The sequence below is a fragment of the Pollachius pollachius genome, assembly GCF_949987615.1.
Source record: "Pollachius pollachius genome assembly, chromosome: 3".
Taxonomy (NCBI): domain Eukaryota; kingdom Metazoa; phylum Chordata; class Actinopteri; order Gadiformes; family Gadidae; genus Pollachius; species Pollachius pollachius.
The window spans coordinates 48,053,243-48,075,322 of NC_136936.1; the positions used below are offsets into that span (position 1 = coordinate 48,053,243).

Below are 22,080 nucleotides of genomic sequence, written 5' to 3' on the forward strand. Positions count from 1 at the left end.
TGAAATCCACCTCGGCGGTCTCTCAGAGTACCCCGTGCACTCACGCCCAGGATCAAAGTGGCACACTCCATCACCCTACTTGATATAAGGTATATGTGCACACGTCTGTATACTACTATGTCCTTTATGTCCCGGTAGATAAATCAGGAGGAATACAAGGAGTGGGGAGGTTAAGTAGTAACGGAGGAGTTCAGTCTGGGTTTCGGTGGGCTCAGCCAAACTCACGCGAGTCAGGTCCATCGTCCGTCGCGGGGGGCGCGCCTTTACCGTCTTTCCGCACTTCTTTTACGTGAAGCGGTCCGAATTCATTTTCCTCAGTTTGGGCGGCAGGTGTCCGTCCATCCTCCCCCCGCCGGCCAGCCGCTGCAGCTTGGGGGGCAGGTCCGCCACCGACTTGCTCATGGGCTCGGTGCCGATCTTGGACGCCTTCCCCAGCAGCAGCTTGTCGTCGGACACGCCCGGCACCGAGCTGATGCGCTGCAGCTTCATGGGCAGGTCGCCCAGGCTGTAGGTCATCTCCGAGGTGGTGGAGCTCATGCGCAGCAGCTTGCGGGGCAGCCCGTCGCGGCAGCCCCCGCCCGTCATCTTCTGCAGCTTGGTGGGCAGCTTGGCCGTGGAGTCGCTGTCCTCCAGCGCCTCCAGGCCGTCCAGGGAGCTGTTGCGGTCGCCACCGCCGCCGCCGCCGCCGCCGCCGCCGCTGTTGCACAGGGACGGCGCCAGGAGCGGCGAGGAGAGCAGTAGGGCCTCCTCCGCCTCCTTCACGCTGTAGGGCGGCGTGGGCACCTCGAAGGTGGCGTGGAACTGCGAGTAGTCCACCTTGAAGAAGCCCTCCTCCAGGGAGATGACGGGGAAGAAGCGGTGGCCCCACAGCACCTCGTCCTCCGTGTACGACGTCCGCGCCTGGCACGTCATCCCTGGGGGGGGGGGGGGGGGGGGGGGGGGGCGGGACAACAACAGGATGAGGTATTATTAAAATGGATGAAATGCCCGGGGCGGATTAAGTGCTGCAAATTAACTCGCAGGCCTGGTGTCGCGTTGCAAACGAGCCATCGTCTCTACGCTCCAGGGGACCCCCGGAGGCTAATGTTTTGCCCGACAAACATCTGAATATACTCGGGTATTGACTAACACATCCCTAATCCGATTACCTCGTGGCGCTGTGCCTTAAGACTCAGTCATACAGTGCTGACCAAAAGATATTGCCTTAAATGAATATAGTATCAAAGGCCACAAAGGCAAGGGTCTTAATAAAAAGAGCTTAATTTGTCAAATAGAATCATTAGGAGCAGCAATAGGCAGAATTAAGCCAAGCTGTAACCACATCAGCAGGTTCTCATCTGAAAGGGGGATTTCATAACTGTTTAAATGAGGTGTTGAAGCAGAAATCAGCGTGACCCGACTGGGAGGTAGAACTCCAGCAATCAGAAGCAAGCCCCACATTTATCTCCTTCAAGACGATAAATCAAGGAGGAAAAAAAAGAAGAAAAAAAATCATAATATTTCCTTCAGCGAGTAATAAGTATGAACCGAGATCGTTCCATTTAGGACAAGTCTTCCAAATATTGCTCCTCTTCGCGTTGAGTGATCACCGTCTGATGAAAACGACTTAACCACTCCGTGCACGTCTTGGTGAGCCTAAACAAACCACCCAGCCAAGATCCAGAGGATAGAGGAGAAAACAGAGCAGAAGATGGGTGATTTAGGAGGAATATTTACTGGGGCCACTGAGGGAGCCAGAGATCCCTTAAGACAAGGGAGGATTTTCCTTAAGACAAGGGAAGATTTTGGTGAAAAATAAACTTTTGTGAAATCTTCATCTCTATTGTAATCTAAAACATGAATGCATGGATCCCAATTACCTTGTGTTAGTGTGTGTGTGTATGTGTGTGTGTGTGTGTGTGTGTGTGTGTGTGTGTGTGTGTGTGTGTGTGTGTGTGTGTGTGTGTGTGTGTGTGTGTGTGTGTGTGAGTGTGTGTGTGTGTGTGTCTGTGTGTGAAACTGAAATTAATTCCTATCCACATACACATCGCTGCATCTCCATGAATACAATTAGCTGAACCGGGCGCCTCTTAATACCAAATTAAAAAAAATAGGCATTTCTTTAACGTATGAGGTGATTAGCAGAGAGAACTTGAAACACTGTGGAGGCCATCGTAATTGTCTGAAAACTGATATTACGGTGTAATGCGTAAACGTTTATAACTCTAGTAACTTAAAGCAAATGCTTATGAGCTATGCATTTAAATCTCACAGGGGGGGTTATCCTTTTGAAAGTCAACCCTTCTTCCAGGAATCAAAGTCAACGGTAGTTATATTAATGAGAGTAATGAGCCATATTTAGCCTAATATACAACAAATACATGGTTAATAATGAGCACGAACACGTTTGAAGCCATGTTGTGCTTCACTCAGATGGGCAGCTTATAAAAGCAACTGCTCAAGTAAAAAAGCCTAATTGTTTTTCTGCCGCCTTCCAAAAAGAGGATCATTACGAACCAAATTAATCCATCCTCCATCCCGCTCCACATTTAACTACTAATTTCCCTTCTTCAGAACCACTTTCCCCTCTGATGGCACCCGTCTCCCATTAAGGCCCCGAAAATGATAACACACAGCACTCGGGTGTGGAAATTGGATTGTCGGCCAGTGACGTGTCTCCGTCCGTCCCCCCCCCCTCACACTCCTCCCTGGAATGCCCTGGAATGAGTTCTCTGGAAGCAGAGATTCCCAGAAGACTGCGCACCATGAGCAATATTTGGCCCCTCTATTGTATTACTGCCACGCCGCTGCCTGGTAAGTTGAGCGTGCTGCAGGCATCTGGAAGCGTAGAGACGTGCAGACAGGCCTAATGAGAGTCGGAGAGCTGGCATGGCTGGGAGGAAGTGTGAATGGAAAGTACTATCGCTCTGCCCGCGAGGCTGCCTCTAAACAAAACGTAGAAACAAGTGTTTTGACATACGTTCGACGTAGTCCCTGCTGTTGTCGCCGGGGTTTACAGTTCTAGTGCCGCGGCGGTTGAGTCCTTCTTGTTCCTCTTTTCTACATCAGAAGATATTTACAACGACAACCAATAAATACTTCCCTTCCGCTCCGCTGCGAGCTGTAGCGGGAGAGGCTGTGAAACTGCAGCAGCAGAATATTAATTCAGGTGTCCTTCATATTGATTTGATATGTGCTGACTTTCCCCTGCTTAAACTGTAAGCCCCGTCGGGCAACAGCTCAATAAAACATGCATGTAGATCTCATCGTGGGGTTACAGCAGTGTTAAGCCCCCTCCACTATAATATACTCCTGCATATATAAACACGCACACATATTAATGAAATGATGCCTGTGCCGCTTTCACCGTGAGTTCATGACGATTCCGGAACTACGTCCACAAATGTGCGTTCACCCAGAGAGGGAAGTGAGTGTGCGTGTCCAGAAATAAACGGGTCCTATGCTAATTACTGCTGCATGGCTCCTGGTGGAAAGGTAGGAGTTCCTGGTGCTCACCTCGCCGTGAACACACACACACACACACACACACACACACACACACACACACACACACACACACACACAGAGAGCACAAGCTCTCTGGTGCCTCCTCAGCCCCCCCAGTCTCTCTCCTAATCAGCCTTCAGAGGGAGAAACCGGAAACCCTTTGGACGAGCGGCCCTTTTAAAAAAGGGAAAACTAAAAAAGGAAAGAGAAGGGTGCCTTGGGCGGCTGGATTTAGCTTTACTCATTGATCTGTGCCGACGGTGAGTGTTTGAAAGCACAAGAAGGTTCCAGAAGTGGTGAAGAACCGCGGCGGTGACGATCATTGTGTGGCTGGAGAATAGGAAGCTTTGAAGCTCCATTATCCGTGTTTTTTTAAAAAAAAGAGCAACATGCCTTGCTCAAAGGCCTAGCACGGTTTCACGGCACGTCCTTTATTATGTATGACCGGGATTTCCCCCCGGGAATGGGGCATCTCTGGAACGCCGTACATGGCTAATCATCACATCCGGTTGTTTCCTAAAGCCCTGTGTCTCCCTGAAGGAGCACCTCAGACGGTTTTCAGGGGAAGAATAACAATATTGAGGTGTATTTATTTATTAATAGTGGAGCCTTATGTAACTGTAGAATTTATACCTGCCCCGAAGTCAGTGTTTCTATGGAAACCAAACCTACTGTAGCAGTGTGTATGTACCGCTAGACAATCAGACATGCCTCCCGTTTAGAAATCCGTCAAAGAAAAAAAACATGAAAACATAACACCGAAATATTCTCTGTTTATCCTGTTGGTGAGCGACCATACGGCCGGGGTGTTTGTTTTCGTGAATCCGTGAGGGTTACCCAGAGAGTATAACCTATACATACTCACACAGATGTTATCCGTTACCTTCATCACACACCAGCCGTCCTCAGAACACCCTCCCCGGTGCCGGAGCCAGGGGAGCCTGCGTTTGATGTTTGTCTCACGCATAGAATCTGGGTTCTCGTTAGGGCCGTCGTCTAGGACCGAAATGCAAGCCTGTGTTTGGGTCCTTGTAATTGCAGGGAAAATCTGTCTGCAGTGTGAGCCGCTGGATGCCCGCGTGTGTCCCCTTCCCGAGTTATTGCTTTGTCTACGCCAACCGCATTTCATAAGCTGATGTGATATTACACCTATGAGCGAGGCCCTGTGTAGCGAGGGAAGCTATCATGGCGCTCGCGTCTCTTTCAAAATAATGAGGGAGACCACTTAGCGTGTGGTAATCCTGTGCCACAGACAGACGGATCCACACACACACACACACACACACACACACACACACACACACACACACACAAGACAGACGGATACACACACACACAAACACACACACACACACACACACACACACACACACACACACACAGACAGACAGACAGACAGACAGACAGACAGACAGACAGACAGACAGACAGACACAGACAGACGGATCCACACACACACAGACACACAGACACACACACACACACACACACACACACACACACACACACAGACAGACAGACAGACAGACAGACAGACAGACAGACAGACAGACAGACAGACACACACACACACACACACACCCACACACATGTTAGACAAAGTCAGTATGAATATCATGAAGAACATCCGACTGGCCACCCCTTTCAACCGATTCTTGCACATTGGTTTGGAGACCGAATGTGATCCCCTGCTTTCTTTCTGTATTTTTGCCTCAGCAGAGTTTTAGGCAAACAGCTTTGTGCTTCCTCCAACATGCATAAGCTCTCCTTATGACGACAGCAAACCATGACAGCATGGAGGTTTTAGATTCATTATCTGCGGAATTCACATTTATGTTGGCGAAATAAAACGCCAACAGATATAAATTGAAACTTTGTGAGTTGTTTTGGTAACACTTTATAATAAGGTGCCATAATAAATAGCAAACTAGTCATTACCTAACCCTTTGTTAATATTTGTTAATTGTTACTAGAATATCTATTTGGCACAAGTTAATCGTTTTTTTTCACTGACCAGAGTGTCGCTGGTTAAGGTTAGGGCCATGTGTTAGGGTTAGGGTTAGGGTTAGGGCCGTGTGTTAGGGTTAGGGCCGTGTGTTAGGGTTAGGGCCGTGTGTTAGGGTTAGGGTTAGGGCTGTGTGTTAGGGTTAGGGCCGTGTGTTAGGGTTAGGGCCGTGTGTTAGGGTTAGGGTTAGGGCTGTGTGTTAGGGTTAGGGCCGTGTGTTAGGGTTAGGGTTGTATGTTAGGTTTGGGTTAGGGTTATGCAAACAACTAATATTTAATTAATGATGAAAAAACTATTAACTTGTGCCAAATTGATATTTTAGTAACAATTAGCAAATATTAATAAAAGGTTAGGTAATGACTAGATTGCTATTTATTATGGGACCTTATTATAAAGTGTTACAGTTTTTGTTTTTATCATCACGGCAATGACCTTTAATCAGTATTTTTTCCACCAAGAAAAAAAGTTTTTCTCTACACTGGATGTGAAATGCCATTATAATTATCAGCCACCTTTTTCAGATTACATTTCCTTGGATTCCATCAAATCCATACCGTAGGATCCAGCATACACAAAAAACCCTTTCGCTGTCGAGCAATCTTAGAACAACTCTGGAGTATCCGGAGTGGAGTACCATCTCCATTTAAATCCCTAAACACACTGTACCCTCCTCGATAACCCCGCGCCACAGGCGGCTTTGCACTGCTACCAGCTCCTCTTTCCCCCCCAGCCGGTGAAGAGGTGTGGGAGTGAAGTGGACCGCCGGCAGCACAACTCCGGCTACGTGCGGCGCAGCACAGCTCCACTCTGCCACAGCTGTGATGGAAAAGCCCTCCCAACTCCGATGCGGACTTCCAGGGCTACTTGACGGCGAGAGAGGATGGAGAGAGCCAGGCAGAAAACAAGCTTATTCTGGGGCTCCGTGAGCAGGCGTCAACACAGGCCCCCAAGCCAGGCTGCCAGCGGTTCACACTCCCGGCTTGATTAAGCACAAGCGCACACACACACACACACAAACACACACACGCGCACACACACACACACACACACACACACACACACACACACACACACACAGCTGGCTGGAATGGGAATTGAATAAATAAAAAATGATGGCGATTATGGCCTTATCTTTGCCTTTCTCCACGAACAGATACATCACCCGTTCCCCATGAAAACAAAAACAAACCAAAATGCATTATTTTTCACACACACACACACACACACACACACACACACACACACACACACACACACACACCACTTAAAACCCCTTTGCCCCTTGCCTAAGCAGCAGGACAGTCTGACTATATAACCCTGCATTAATAACAATGGTCAACTAACGACCAGATATTCCCCTTACAGCGCACCAACAACATGCTCAAAGCACCGCAGAAGCACGCATAAATTTCAGCGGATATAGTCGATAACATAAATAAACGTTACAACGTACTGATGGTGAGCAGCCTTGGCTTTGCCTATATCACCGCCCCCCTAATGCTTTATTATCCAATAACAGGATACCCCGTTGTGGTTTATTACCTCCTCAACCACGGGGAGAACCGACCGCACATTGATTGGTCAACTAGACCTTTAGAAGGTGATCAAAAGAGCACGACTGCACACATAAATGTGCTCAATTGAAAAAGAATGCCTCATCACGATGAATATCACTCCACCAATGATTCAACAGATAATCACAGCGTTACCAGCTTCAAAATGTATGGGAATGGGCGCACCTGGCGGCAAAATGTTATTCATTTTTTAATGAAAAAATAGTAAATTCAGGGACAATAAGGGTAACAACCGGATTGAGAAAGCAACGTGCTGTACTCAGAGATCGAGGAATAAACACTGTCTAGAAACCCTTCGAGTTAACAACAGGGACTCGAAGCATCTCTGTTGCTAGGTCCTTCCTCTTGGCTTGAGTAGTAAACTAGTTTGTTTTCATCGCATCAATAAAAACCCATATATATTACCAGGGAAACTGAGACAGCGATAACAAAATGTTGTTTATTCTGAGAGCGAATTTCCCCACAAAATGACCATATATATCCACACACAAACACACACACACACACACACAAACGCACACACACACACACATTAAACACACTTAAAATAATCAGAATTTATAAACAGAAAGATAAAAAAAAAAAAAATAAACATTCAACAGGGACAACAATAACAGCAATACAAATTCAGATAAGTAACCAAAAGTGAGAAAAAGGAAGAAAGAAAAAATAGAAATAAACAAGAAACAAAGAAAAACAAATACACCCCAAGCAGAAACCTCGCGGACATGGAGTTGTTTAAACAGGAGAAGTTCTTTCAGAGTATTTGCATCCACCACCCACTCCGAGAGACAAGAACACGAAAAAGTACTCTGGATGGTACTTGGATTCAGACTCACTCTGAAATGACTATACTTTGATTACATGTTTTATTTTGCTGGCAATTCGAGGGATTGTTGCAGATTAGTGATGCTAGCTTGCAGAACTCAGCACTTAACTGCAGCCAAGACGTACCAATGAGAATGATAAAGCACACCCACTTGTGTAATATCACACACACACACCCACACACCCACACACACACACACACATACACGCACACCCACTTTTGTAATATCACACACACACACACACACACACACACACACACACCACTTTGATAAAGCCCAGCCATCTGACAGAAAGGAGAAGGCCAGACAGCGAACGATTCTAAAACGGATCTGTTTGTGGGAAACGAAGGGCCTGTTAAGAGGCACTGTGACTCCCGGGATAGTGTCCCACTGTGTTGGTCTGCTTTAAAGCGGTGTGTGTCCATCCCTGCCCACCAGCTGGTGTAACACACTCTCACACCCCTTTCTTTCTCTCTTGCTTGCTTGCTTTCACTTCGAAAATCATGAAGACGTTCACACACCGTCTTTTAACAACCAGGTCTTATAAAAACACGAGTTCAGGCAGCATAGGTGTACCTGCGGTGGGAAATCAAACCTTCACCACCCCTGCTAGCGGGGGATGCTAACACTCCACCAATGAGCTGCACAGGGCCCAGCATGTATGAATACAGATATATAAACATTGTTGCATGAGCTACACAGGCCCAGCATATATGAATACAGACACGTATAGCCTACATATAAACATTGCGGCAGGAAGACTCCCCCTACACTAAGCCCCCACTGTCAGGGCGGCCCGGAGCTTAAGAAACCGCTCAGCTTGTGAACAAACCCGTGTTGTGCCAGCAGCCAGCACCTCCCCTCCACTTCCAGCTAAACACCTCCACCCAAAACACCCCACCTCCACCTCGACACTCTTCCCGTTCCCCAGCGTCTCGCTGCGGCCAGGCCTCCCTCGAGGAGCCCAGGGACACAACAGGGGGGGGGGGGGGGGGGGGGGGGCGGTCATTGAATCCGTTCAATTCAACCGCCAACACTTCCACGGCGCCGCCGAGAGAGACGAAGGAGAGGCGACAACAGACCGCTAGACCGCCGTCCTCATTTCCTTCCTTCTTTCAATTCTCTCCGCCCCCCCCCCCCCACCCGCCGAGCTCAACGAGAGAGGATTCCCGTTTTGTCCGCTCGTCTTTAAGACGTGCGATGTGAAATATTAAACGGCTGCGCTAAACAACACCCGCTTGAGTGGAAGAGGTTGAGACCGAAGGACAGGGAGATAAGATAAGTTCGCCGGGGAGGAGCGCGGGGGGGAGGGGCCCGTCACGGCGGACAGAGAGCCAGCGTGAAGGGGAAGCTGCTTCACACGCCAGTGGCCGCCTTGTTTTGCAATAAGTGAAAGAAAATCTAAATGAATAAACTGGTGTCGGTAAAAATGGATTAAAAAAAAAGAGGCAAATCCCATTTTGGAACCAATACATCCATTGTGGACACAAGTCGCTGAGTAACGTGTTTCTATGGTGACCGTCATGAAGTGGTACGGCACAGAGAAATCCAGCAGCTTTTAGTGACCCGTTTGATTTTTCTCTTCCTCCCCTCACCCCTCCGCTCTCCCTCTCTCTCTCCCACCCCCCGTTCAATTTCCAGGCATGGAATTACCCCCACCCCCAGCTCCATCACCTCCTCCACCCTCCAGCCCTCTCTCCCTCCGCCCCCCCCCCCCCCCCCCCCCCCCCCCCACTGTCCGTACTGTCTCACTGTTCCATCAATCTGCGAAGGAAGCGCTCGGTCACTCACTGCATGCGTGTTCATTCCCCCCCGCACACCCCACCCCACCCACCCCCACCCAATACAACACAGGGTGATTGGAGGGGGCTGTTAGTGGAGGGAGAAGGGAGGAGGAGGAGAGCACTGTGGTGGTGGTGACGATATGTTAGCAGCGGTGCTGCTGCTGCTAAGGAAATGTTAGTGGTGGTGGTGGCGGTTAGGATACAGTATGTTAATGGTGGTGGTGCTGGGGATATGTTATTGGTGGTGGTGGTGGTGGTGGTGCTGGTGCTGGTGTTGTTGGTGGTGCTATTGGTGGTGATGCTGGGGATATGTTCACGGAGGTGATGCTAGTGATGGCGGTGGTGGTAGAGGTTGGCAGCAAACAACCGTGAAACAGCAGATTCGCTGGAGCAAGGTTCGCTGGAGGAGAGAGGAAGGAGGGAACAGAAGCGAGGAGGTGGGGGTAACGTCTCCACAGAAGGCGTAGCGAGGTTGGCCCGGGGATAATGTGGGCATGTGGTCTCAACCGGGGACACGCGCACATGGGCGGAGGCAGTGCCAACGCTCTACCAGGCTGTCAAAGAAAGGCAGTTTGGTTTCAGACGGCCAGTCAGTGACCTGCCTTCAGGAGGAACAGGACACTAATGGCCGAGATAACATTCAGGCGGAAACCGTTTGCTTTGTCAGTTAGGAAAACCCTGTTTGGTATCGGAGAAGAAGAATTCATATCCAGCTTATCCAACACACCTTACTGATCGGGCTTGCTAAAGGCGATTTGAACATGAAATCATGTGTGGCCAGGAACCAAACACCAGGGGAAATGGGGTAAAATGGGTTCTCAAATGTATTCCATCCTCGGTAGATAGCTGTCATGCTAGCATTAGCAAACGCATGTCTGAAGGACAGACTTTGCAAAAGGGATTAGTCCCTGGAGGACGGCCTTACCAGAACACAGAACCCAAGGTCTGGTGACTGCAGGACGGTGGATTGATGCCCCTGCACTTCAGGGACCGGGCCCTGCCGGTCGATACCGCCGCTGGCCCGGAGAACACAGCGACTGGATCAAAACATCCCACATGGGAAACCGTCTTCCCCAACCAAGAGACCCAACCTTCTGTCAAATATAGCCACGCTCTATACTGTCCCTGAGAGGGTGTGATGCCCCTCCCTCCCACAAACCAGGGGTAAACATTGAGGCCTGCGGCCTCTGAAGGCTGATGTCCCACGATAGTTGGTTTCACCGCACGCGTTACGTGACGAGATCGCCGTCTCGTAATCGCTGTGGTGATGCGTCTACGCCTAGCGACGTAGTACCCCTGAGTGCCGGGCCACCGGGTCACACCTCCAACGACTAAGACTATAACACACCAACGGAGTCCCGACAAATCCCTAAAGACACAATTACCTCACTCAGTTCGTCCGACGATGGGGGGTAATGAATTATCCATGTCGACGCCAGTGCATTGTTCATCGCCTATTACGCTATCAAACCGGGGCACAATTATTAGATACACATTAGATAGTCGTTATGGGATGGGAAAGACGCAGTCATGGCAAAGCTCTGCCGTCGTCGGTACATGTCTGCGATAGGAGACATATGGAAGATGAGCGAGGCCAGTCGATAACCTGTTCACAGTTCGTTTACTTTTATAGTTTGTGTCGATAAAATCGATCAAAATGGGCTTGTAAAGAATGAGGGATGGAAATGCGGAACACAGGGCATAGGAGTGTATGTATGGGATATGCGGATGCTCTATATTGGAGGGAGACACATTTAGACCTTTATATGCATTGTGTAGGAGTCCAGTCCTACCAGGGATGGCTGGGAGGGTAGGGGGCACAGCGTAGGCAGATATGCATAACAAAGGAAACAATTGGAGTCTAAAATAGCCCAATTAAGACAAAGCGGAATGAAAGGAAGAGAGAAAAAAAATCGAGAAAGTATGACGGTCTAATTATGAGTTTACTTCCTCCACAAAAAATCCCTTTAATGTTAACCATGAAAATATTTTAACGCCTAATTGTGTCTAACTATTCTCATTAGCTAAAGGAACTTCTCACCGCCTAATGGAGAGAGAGAGAGAGAGATAGAGAGAGAGACAGAGACAGAGACAGAGACAGAGAGAGAGAGAGAGAGAGAAAGAGAGACAGAGACAGAGACAGAGAGAGAGAGAGAGAGAGAGAGAGAGAGACAGAGAGAGAGAGAGAGAAAGAGAGAGAGAGGGAGACAGAGAGAGAGAGAGAGAGAGAGAGAGAGAGAGAGAGAGAGAGGGAATTCAACATGTGCGCTACACAGGCGGGTCCCAGCAGGGAGCCCGGACACCGCGGTGCTCTGACCCCAGCTACGCATTAAATTTAATTGGAGACCCCTGTTCTCACCTGTTCACCAGAGAGCGCCCGGCTTCCACCGGACCTTTATTAACACTCTGGAGTGACCCCCGGGGGCCCGAGTGTTTAACCAAGGAGAGTCATCCATCACCCTGAGTTACGGGCCGACCTCCGGGTACAGGGGGCACCGGGAGGCATCTCGACTTCTCTTCTCCCTCCTTCCCTCCCTCCCTCCCTTCCTTCCTTCCTCCCTTCCTTCCTCCCTCCCTCCCTCCCTCCCTTCCTCCTTTCCTTCCTTCCTCCCTTCCTCCCTCCCTCCCTCCTTCCTTCCTCCCTCCCTCCCTCCCTCCCTCCCTCCCTTCCTTCCTCCCTCCCTCCCTCCCTCCCTCCTTCCCTTCCTCCATCCCTCCCTCCCTCCCTTCCTTCCTCCCTCACTCCCTCCTTTCCTCCCTCCCTCCCTCCCTCCCTCCTTCCCTTCCTCCATCCCTCCCTCCCTTCCTTCCTCCCTCACTCCCTCCTTTCCTCCCTCCCTCCCTCCCTCCCTCCCTCCCTTCCTTCCTTCCTTCCTTCCTTCCTCCCTCCCTCCCTCCCTTCCTCCCTCCCTCCCTCCTTTCCTCCCTTCCTTCCTCCCTCCCTCCCTCCCTCCCTTCCTTCCTTCCTTCCTCCCTTCCTCCCTCCCTCCCTCCCTCCCTCCCTTCCTCCCTCCCTTCCTCCCTCCCTCCCTCCCTTCCTCCCTCCCTCCCTCCGGCTCATAACCGCGACAGCGTTGGCCTTCCAGGGTTACCACGAGCCGGCTCTCCCGCGAGGCCTTAGTGCCGCTGGGCTTGGGCCTCCTACTCACGAGCCTCTGCGCTCGTGTCAGACCGCCGGACCTGCTAGCGCGACTCCTCTCGCGGTCTCCGTTTCATCTGCTCGTGATGAGCCAGTGATCCGAGCCCGCCGGTGGGGTCTCCAGTCGATCGGAGGCGCGAGATGTTTTCCAGGGCTAATTATCCAGGGCTGGCGTCGCTAGACACCGCGCTGACACTAATACGAGACACGAGATCCCTGTCTTTGTCCTGAGTGAGGCATGTTCTCAGTATGAACCATGTCATGTTTATTAGGCAGCCTTTTTTCATTTGATTAAAATACCTGGTTAGAAGCCATGATGAAACGGGTGTTTTCGCCATTTATTCATTTGAACCATTAATTATCCAATCAGAACCAATCAAACCAACGGGTTCAGGTTTTCGTTTTCTTTCGGCACGTGAATCTTTCCTTTTTAGACTGCGCAAATGGTTGTGCTTTTTAAAGATTCTTACTGGGTAATCGACCGCTTTCTTGTTTACTGAAAAACCTGCCTTCAGCATAACCCCATACTGGCTGTATGAGCATATTAATAAATACATATGAATAAAAACATAAGCACATAAGCACATTAAATACATAAGAATAAACAAACACATGAATAAACAGCAGTCGCATCCCTCCTCCTACCTTCCCCTAAGGAACTTCGGGATGTGATACATGGCTATGCTTCTATATGATATACATGGTTATATTCTTAATGTTATACGTGGTTATACTTCTTTATTTGATACGTGGTTATATTCTTAATGTTATACGTGGTTATATTCCTCATGCTATACGTGGTTATGCTTATTCACGTTATATGTGGTTATATTATTTATGTTATACGTGGTTATATTCCTCATGTTATACGTGGTTATGCTTCTTTACATTATATGTGGTTATATTATTTATGTTATATACGTGGTTATTCTTCCTCGTGTTATAAATAGATATATTATTTATGTTATACGTGGTTATTCTTCCTCATGTTATATTATTTATGTTATACGTGCTTATAATGCATTATGTTATAAATGGATACATTATTTATGTTATACGTGCTTATAATGCATTATGTTATATTTGGATACATTATTTATGTTATACGTGCTTATAATGCATTATGTAATACGTGGTTATGCTGCATTGTGTAATAGGTTGTTTTACTCTACGAACAGTGGGGGTTAATGCCTTGTTGTGGCATTCAAAGGAAAACTATGGGGCTGATATGGATATCGGGAAGCAATAAAAACACAGGCCCACTACCTTATGAAAGGATAAAGGTTTCAACATGAGAAGACGACTTCAGAGGAATCAATACTAAGCAGCATAAACAATGGGGCCTCTTATCCATGACAGCATCACTGCACGAAGAGAACGACAAGCCAGGAAATAAACGGCAATATTACTGATCACGGAGAGATGCCTCATGAGCTGGAATGCTGGTCATAGATATTGTGGCGCTCTGGTTTCGTAGAATAATTAGCTTTCCTCCTCCATTCGTTCAAACACACATGAAACAGTGTCGAGCTGGCCCGGAGCCATGCATCTCCCAGACGTAGTCGGCATTGGGGTCACGGAGGAGGACAAACTCCATAACTGTGTGTTCATAAATCCTAATAAAAGACCATTATACCGGGAGTCTTCCAAACATGTTGAACTAGACTCGGCAACATCATGCAAATTCCACGTCACGCTGCCAAAAGCGCATTCATCTTTCACTATGCATTTGCATGAAAGTCGCATCACCGAAGTGGCGAAAGATAAAGCGTACGCCAACGATACAATTTTTTGTAGATGTTTTGGTATCTTTCACAGCACGGACGTGATCGCCGGGTTAAAATAAAGACATTGACATATATTTGTGTCCACCGCAGACGCACGCCTCCATCACCTTGTCGTGCTGTTGGAGGCTTTGGAGCGATGGTGATGGTGCTGACGGTGTAGGTTTTTGCATCCTGTTACAGTCATCAAGGCACTATCACATCACAAGCCGAGATCCAAAGAATACAGCATGCAAGAACTAGGTGATCCCAAATGGCAGGGGGTAGGGCTGAGTGTGAATTAATTGGGAAAATGTGCCACTGCGAATTATGAAATGAATTCAATTGCAGCAGGGAGATTGGTTTCACGCATGAAGATGCCTAGCCGGGGTTAACAACAGGTTTATTCTTTCCTTCCAATTTTCTAGAAACGCTAATGAACAAATGGGCCTCTTTTTTTAAATTTCCCATTTGTGTTGTTTAAACGCCGTTATAGGTTTAATTACGACCCCGGTCTTACCTTGTGATTTATTACAAGGCAAGTTGTGTTTGTATGTAGACAGGGATTTACTCTGTGGTCATGCAAGGAGCCAAATGCTGTTCACCACTGTTTATGTTTCTTAAAACAAAGCAGTGAGTTCAAGTTATCATTAATGCATTCTATATTGAAGCTGTATGTCATCACCTTCTTATGTGGCAACATACAACAATAAAATCCTGAATCCAAGCTCTTTTTGGAATAATGCACACACAGCGATGATGTTCAATAAAATAAAACAACCAAAAACTGACATTTTACTTAAAGCTGCAGTGTGTACCATTTTAGTGTCATCTCGTGGAACAGACTTATTAGCGTGACCTTAGAACAAGCCCTTTATATCTCCATAGGGATCAAACCCGCTCCCTATGGAGATATAAACGCGGCTAAAGCACTAACCGATGTGCATAAAATGTGCATAAAATGTCCATAAACGATGCTACTGGTTTCATGGGAGTAAGACATCTAAAGTGCAGCGAACGACTAGGATGACAACCGGCACTAATTTGAACACTTTAAAAAAAAAGTCACTTGTAAGTCGCTCTGGATAAACGCGTTGGCTGAATGAGTGCCAAAAAACCTTGTTTGCAATGCTGCAGTATGTCACAAAACATATGCATGTGATCCTGAGTAAGGGTGACAGCCTCTCGTTTAAGGTGTTCATAATGGAGATTGAACCACCGGTTGGCTCAGCTCAAATGGCTCAGACGAAAAAAAAAACTCTTGCTCATTTTTCATTTGGACGATTGTTTGGGTGCCGAAATCAAATTAAATACTTGTGTTTTCGAGTCCTTAGACCTTGTAATTATTTCTGTGTTTCTCAACAATATCAAGCACAAAAATGATTTGTGCACTGGAGGGTCATGCTCCGGGTGTGAGAAATAATGATTTTGTCCCTCTGGCCTTAACGCTAGAAATTAGAAACCATTTTCAGTCAAAAGTCAGGGGAAAAGTTTACTTATTGTTCCCTGTGTTTTAATCCACAGGGAAGAGACAACACAACTTGTGTTACCTAACTGAGAATCTTCCACACACAAAAATAGATTACTTTTTTCCCTAGTAAACAACTCAGAGCCCCATAAATATTACATGTTTCTGTTGCCGCTGTACAGAGAATGTTCTGCAGACTTATTCTGCCCCTAATATACAGAGACTTGTTCTGTTACTGCTACACAAGGAGACCGTTCTGTATACAGAGACTTATCATGTCAGTGATGTGCAGTGACTGCTCTGTAGACTAATGTTTTGCTGATATACAGAGACTTGATCTTTCACTACTGTTTAGGTATAGTCTTATTATGTTGCTGCTGTACAGACTGTAGAGTCTTTACTTCAGAAACTGATCCTGTCACTTTTTTTATGGAGACTTTTCTGTATATAGAGACGTATTCTGTCACTGCTTTACGGAGATGGTTCTGTTTACAGAGACTTATTTTGTCACTGCTTTATGGAGACTGTTTAGTAGAGACTGATCCTGTCACTGCTTCATAGAGACTGTTCAGTAGAGACTGATCCTGTCATTGCTTTACAGAGATGGCTCTGTAGGGACGGACCTGTCACTGCTTTATGGAGACTGTTCTGTTTACAGAGACTGATCCTGTCACTGCTTTACAGAGATGGCTCTGTTTACAGAAACTGATCCGGTCACTGCTTTATGGAAACGGTTCGGTTTACAGAGACTAATTCTGTCACTACTGAACAAAGACTGTTCCGGAGCAAGTAGCAGCCGCAGTCCTGTGGCTCCTCTTGTCACAAATCACTCAACATGACGCTTGCCATTACTGGGCCATTTGAGCCACTGGCCGGTTTGGTTTTAATGTGCGCCATTCCATGTTTACTGGCACGCAAACTGACGGCGGATTCTCATTCCATATTATAGGAATAAGAAAAAAACAGAAAATCTAAGTTTAGGTGCAGTGCTGCAATGGTGAATGCTCCAGGAGAGGTTGCCATGGAAACAGAGTTGCATTGGCCACAAATGAAAGCTTCTGAGGGTTTAGACTTTGACTGTACATCAATTTTTAACCATAGATTGTTTTAGTGTGAGACACTTCACCAACCTAGCATGACCGCATACACTGAGATAGCTTTACATTCAGTGCTGAAATAGCTTTATACTTGCGGGGGAACTAGACATATGCATAGAAGTAACTAAATCCCTTATTACTGAATACTAATGCTAGTAATTAGTTGGTGCTTAGGTGTGGTCATTAGATAATATTCACCAGGGAAATGTATTGGGTCTATGTGCTATGCAGTAATGAACACATGTTGACAACACTATGTAAAATATTCTATTTCCAGGCAATTCTATAAAATGATATAATGAATTACTTAATTTGAATGAAAAATGTACAAGCTAATTAACAAAGTATTTGTTTGACATGGTTCAAATCACCCCCAAGAAATACCACAGAAAGAAAGAAAGAAAGAAAGAAAGAAAGAAAGAAAGAAAGAAAGAAAGAAAGAAAGAACTCTAGTATAAATCATGAGCAAGGCATTATCACTGTCTGGGTTTGGTGTACGATTCCCACTGGGGCAAAACACGTGTGCCCCGATGGTAAAACTCCTTGGATGATGCCAATCGACAATCGACCTACTGAAGCGTTCATCCGGCATTCACTTAGTCTGCCTTCATCTTATGATCTCATCATCGTTCGACTGATATGCAATGAGGTCATGATTAGAGATTTTCACATTCAGAACAGAATCACGTTGACTCCTGGGTCTGTATCTGTAGACTATACTTAATGTAAGCCCAGGCGGGCGACTGTGCACGGATCCACACATCAACTTATCACCACTTCACTGTAAAACATTAAATCACCCGTCTGTGTTCATCTACCTTTGAAAAGCTGTGTTGGGATTTAGAAATTAAAGAACTAGCCTGGTTGTTATAACGGAATAGCATAATTTCAGGATATTGCTTGATTTTCTTTATATTCCAATGGGGATTATAAGAAAATCATTTCACAGAAGTTGTATAGAAAGAGTAGTGATTGACTCGTTGGGGAGAAAGACAGATGTATCTGGAATACGGCTTACGTTAATGCAGAGCAATCATATTTTTATATCTGTGATGAGCAGAAGGAATTGGCATATTTGCAAGCTCAGCTGAAACCCCCCTCCCATCGTCTACTCACTCATAACAGTATTTAAATAAACTCCCTTCTCAGAACCATAATTAACACAAAGAATGATGTGAATATAGATGATACTACGCTTTTCGACTCAACACATTTGGGTTCTTATATAATCGATCCATTTCAACCAACCAGCTGCCAAGCGTTGAGAACAACATCATTTCCAGGCTCCCTGCATAAGCAGTCTAATAACGAACGAATAAAAGAAAGATGACTCAGAAATTGTGATCACTCACCTGTGGTCTCCACTATCCCTTCTAGTATGACAACAATCTCAAACTGTTCCGTTTGCATGGACCTCTGGGAGAGTTCGTAGAAGGGGCTCTTGGTGTCAATCACGTGGCAGATGGTGAGCGGTGAGACGAGGAAGAGCTGGTCCGCTCCGGTGCTGAATCCCACGTCCAGCTCCAGCTGATCCAGGGGAAGGAACTCTCCCTCGGGCGTCTGGCGAGACTGCGCGAGTGGACGGTTGGTTGGTCGGTTGGTTGGCGGGTCGGTGGGATAGAAAGGAAGGAGACAGCAAACAAAAGTGAGCCTCTGTGACAGCCGTTCGCATTTCTGGAGCAATCACAGCGATCATTGAGCCAGCGGGCGGAGGGGCCTTCGTGTTGTCAATCAGGGGCCCACCGGAAGATCAGTTTGGACGGGGCTGATAACAAACGCGTAGCTCCCGCCCACTTTAATCATAACAACATATTAAATCAACGTTTAAAGATAAACTGTCAGACGGCAAACAGAGAGTAGACACTTGGTACGCCAGTGTTTTGATTCCCCCCCCCCCCCCCCCCCCCCCCCCCCCCACACACACACACACACACACACACACACACACACACACACACACACACACACACACACACACACACACACACACACACAGAATATAGACATTATGTAATGGTCAAAGCCATAAAGAGCAGAGCAATCTTTCAGAGTGCAATTTAGTTTGCACATGAAGAGTAAGAACGAGTATGAATTTACTTTGATCAAATAAGTAAAACAACTAAATAACAAGCAAACCATAAAGGACATGCAAATCAGACCCAGGCCTATATCCCTATTCGCCTTCGTAGACAGAACATTGACAACACAAACACATGCTCCATATGTAGGGGTGTGTAGGATGGGGGAGCCCTGTGCTGTGCACGGCTACGGCCACTTACTTTCAGCAGTTTGCAGCGGATCTGTGCGGAGACCATATGGCTATTACGCAGGTTGCCCACCCTAAACATGAGCGTCAGCTTCCCATCTCGCATGGAGATCACCGCGTGTTCACTGAACATCAGGGTCTCGGCCCTCTTCTTGGGCTGGGACATTTTGATGAACATACAGCCGATCAGAAAGGCGTCCACGATGGAGCCCAGGATGGACTGGAACAGGAAGAGGATGATGCCCTCGGGACATTTGTCCGTGATGTATCTGTACCCGTATCCTATGGTGGCCTCGGTCTCGATGAAGAACAGGAAGGCTGAGGGAAAGTTGTACACGTTGGCCACACACGGCGTGTACTTGTCGTCGTGGGTTCGATGAAGGTCTCCCCGGATGTAGGCGATCACCCACCACATGGAGGCCATGAAGAGCCACGCCACCGTGTAAGTTAGGATGAAGATGAACAGATTCCACCGCCATTTCAAGTCGACCAGAGTTGTAAACAAGTCCGAGAGGTACCTGCTGGTCTCACCACCCAGGTTTCCATGCTGGACGTTACATCGCCCGTTCTTGTCAACGAAGCGCTGCCTCTTCTTTTTCTTCTCCGGGGGACCCTGGTTGAACCCAGACCCGCTGGATGAGGTGGTCACTACCTGATAATCGTCCCCAAATTTCTTTCGAAGTGCAGACATACTACGATGACAGCTGCGAAGGAAATTAGGAATGATTTTAATGAGAAGTCTATGGTGGGAGACGCGTTTGGTGGTCCTGGCTGACACTCCTGTGCGTAATAGCGCCTAATTGGAACAGGGCGAAGGGAAAGTGCGCTGGCTCTGCCTAACTAGTCGCATCGTCCGCTCTCCACACACGCTAGGCTTACTGTCGCTAGACTCCGGAGCCATGAACATGTCAGGGATCTACATGAAATGTACAAATCCCGCGGAGAAAAAATCCAAATGCATAAAAGGCGACGCACGGGAGGTATCCAACCGCGTCGCAGTCCAGGTTTCTGGTGATTTGGTGTGTCGCGGACCATGGGATTCCCCGTGTAGCTATGGAGATCAGATTAGAAATGACCAAATTTTCCTTTCACTAAGTCTTTCCTGGAGAGTTGAACATATTCCAAGTGTCCCATAAATGCAGACCTTTAAGCGCATTTATTTGTTTAAATGGTTTTTCTCGGTGAAATCGGTCTTTGCGCACTCTCGACACTCGCTTAGAAAACGTTTGAGAGAATTCGGTTCCCAAAACCTTCCCTTGATATCTATAGGATGCATTTAAGCGTATGGTGAAAACAAATGTGGTTTGGGTGCAAAAAAAATTCAATAACAAAAGAATCAGCGTCCGATCTTCATTTTGGCGAGGCGCGTCGAAGAAAATAATTTGTGGCTCTTTTCCCCCCTCCTAACACAATGTCGAAGATATTCTCATGTTCAGGGAGTACAGATCCGCCAGATGCTGTCCTGGCTCCCAGTATCCTTCTCTCTGATTACCCTAGACTGCTCCTGCGCACTTCCCCGTTCCGCACGCAATGATGCGCTCAGTGCTGCTAGTGGTGGCACTATAGGACATGCTGAGGGGGAGGGAATAGCCATCTACTATACTTTGTAAGGGCTGCCTTTTAATAGTATAGTCTGACCGGTCTGTGGCAGCGAAGCGTCAACTGCCATATACCTTTATTAGCGATACTTCATTGTTATTTCTTGAGGGGAATACGTTGTTTGAATGTATTCTAGTGTTTTCTTCCATACAGAACATGGACAGAAAATATTAAATTCTTCCTTATGGTGCACCAGCCCTGCTTTGAAAGCTGAATACAACATTTACATATAGCGTGTTAAGTATGGTTATAATTAATTATTAATTACAACCTTACCACAAGCTATATTACAATCTACATTCATTATACATATAGAATTATTAACTTACCACAAGCTATATGTAAATATTACAATCTACATTCATTATGAAATGAATAATTATTACCTTACTTCTCAAGCTATCTGTAGGCCTACATTTAACAATCTATAGTCATTCTAAATGTATAATTATTAACTTACCTCACAAGATATTTGTAAATATAACAATCCACATTCATAATAAATGTTTAATTATATCCTTATTTCACAAACTATGTGAAATTATAAAACGAACCACCTTTGCAAAAAGCATGTAAAACATAAATAGCCTGAATATAATTAGTGTAAACAAAATGTATATTATCACATGTGTCATGCGTAATAATATGTCCTATATATTCCCAATCTGAAAGCATTTCTCTATAAAGCGTCAGGTAGAAGGGAGAAAGCCCAGGATGTGTGTGGACAGCGACAGCATGTTCTGTTCGTGTCAGCGGCTGGGTCAAGCTCAGGAACAACAGGACAGGCTCCCGGACAACCACCTCAAGGTAGGCTGCACCTGCGCTGCTCACCCCTCCCTCCCTCCCCCCCTCCCTCCCTCCCTCCCTCCCTCCCCCCTGCCTCTTTCCCTCCCTCCCTCCTTCCCACCCCCTCTCCCTCCCCCCTCCCTCTCTCCCTGCTCCCTTCCTCCCTCCTCCTCTCTCCTTCGTCCTCCCTCCATTCGTCCCTCCTCTCCCCTCCCTTCCCCCCTCCTCCCCCCGCCCTCCCTCTCTCCCTCCCCCTCCCTCCCTTCCTCCTTCTTTCCCTCCC

General features: G+C 47.1%; 1 protein-coding gene across 1 annotated transcript; it reads right to left on the reverse strand.

Moving 5' to 3' along the window:
• Positions 1-285: 285 nt before the first annotated feature.
• kcnj3a (potassium inwardly rectifying channel subfamily J member 3a) lies at positions 286-20,103 on the reverse strand (the record flags this gene model as incomplete). The annotated part of the gene is made up of 3 exons (XM_079731415.1): positions 286-914; positions 18,499-18,715; positions 19,426-20,103. The coding sequence occupies 3 exons, from the start codon at positions 20,101-20,103 to the stop codon at positions 286-288; spliced, it is 1,524 nt and encodes a 507-aa protein (XP_079587541.1).
• Positions 20,104-22,080: the final 1,977 nt, after the last annotated feature.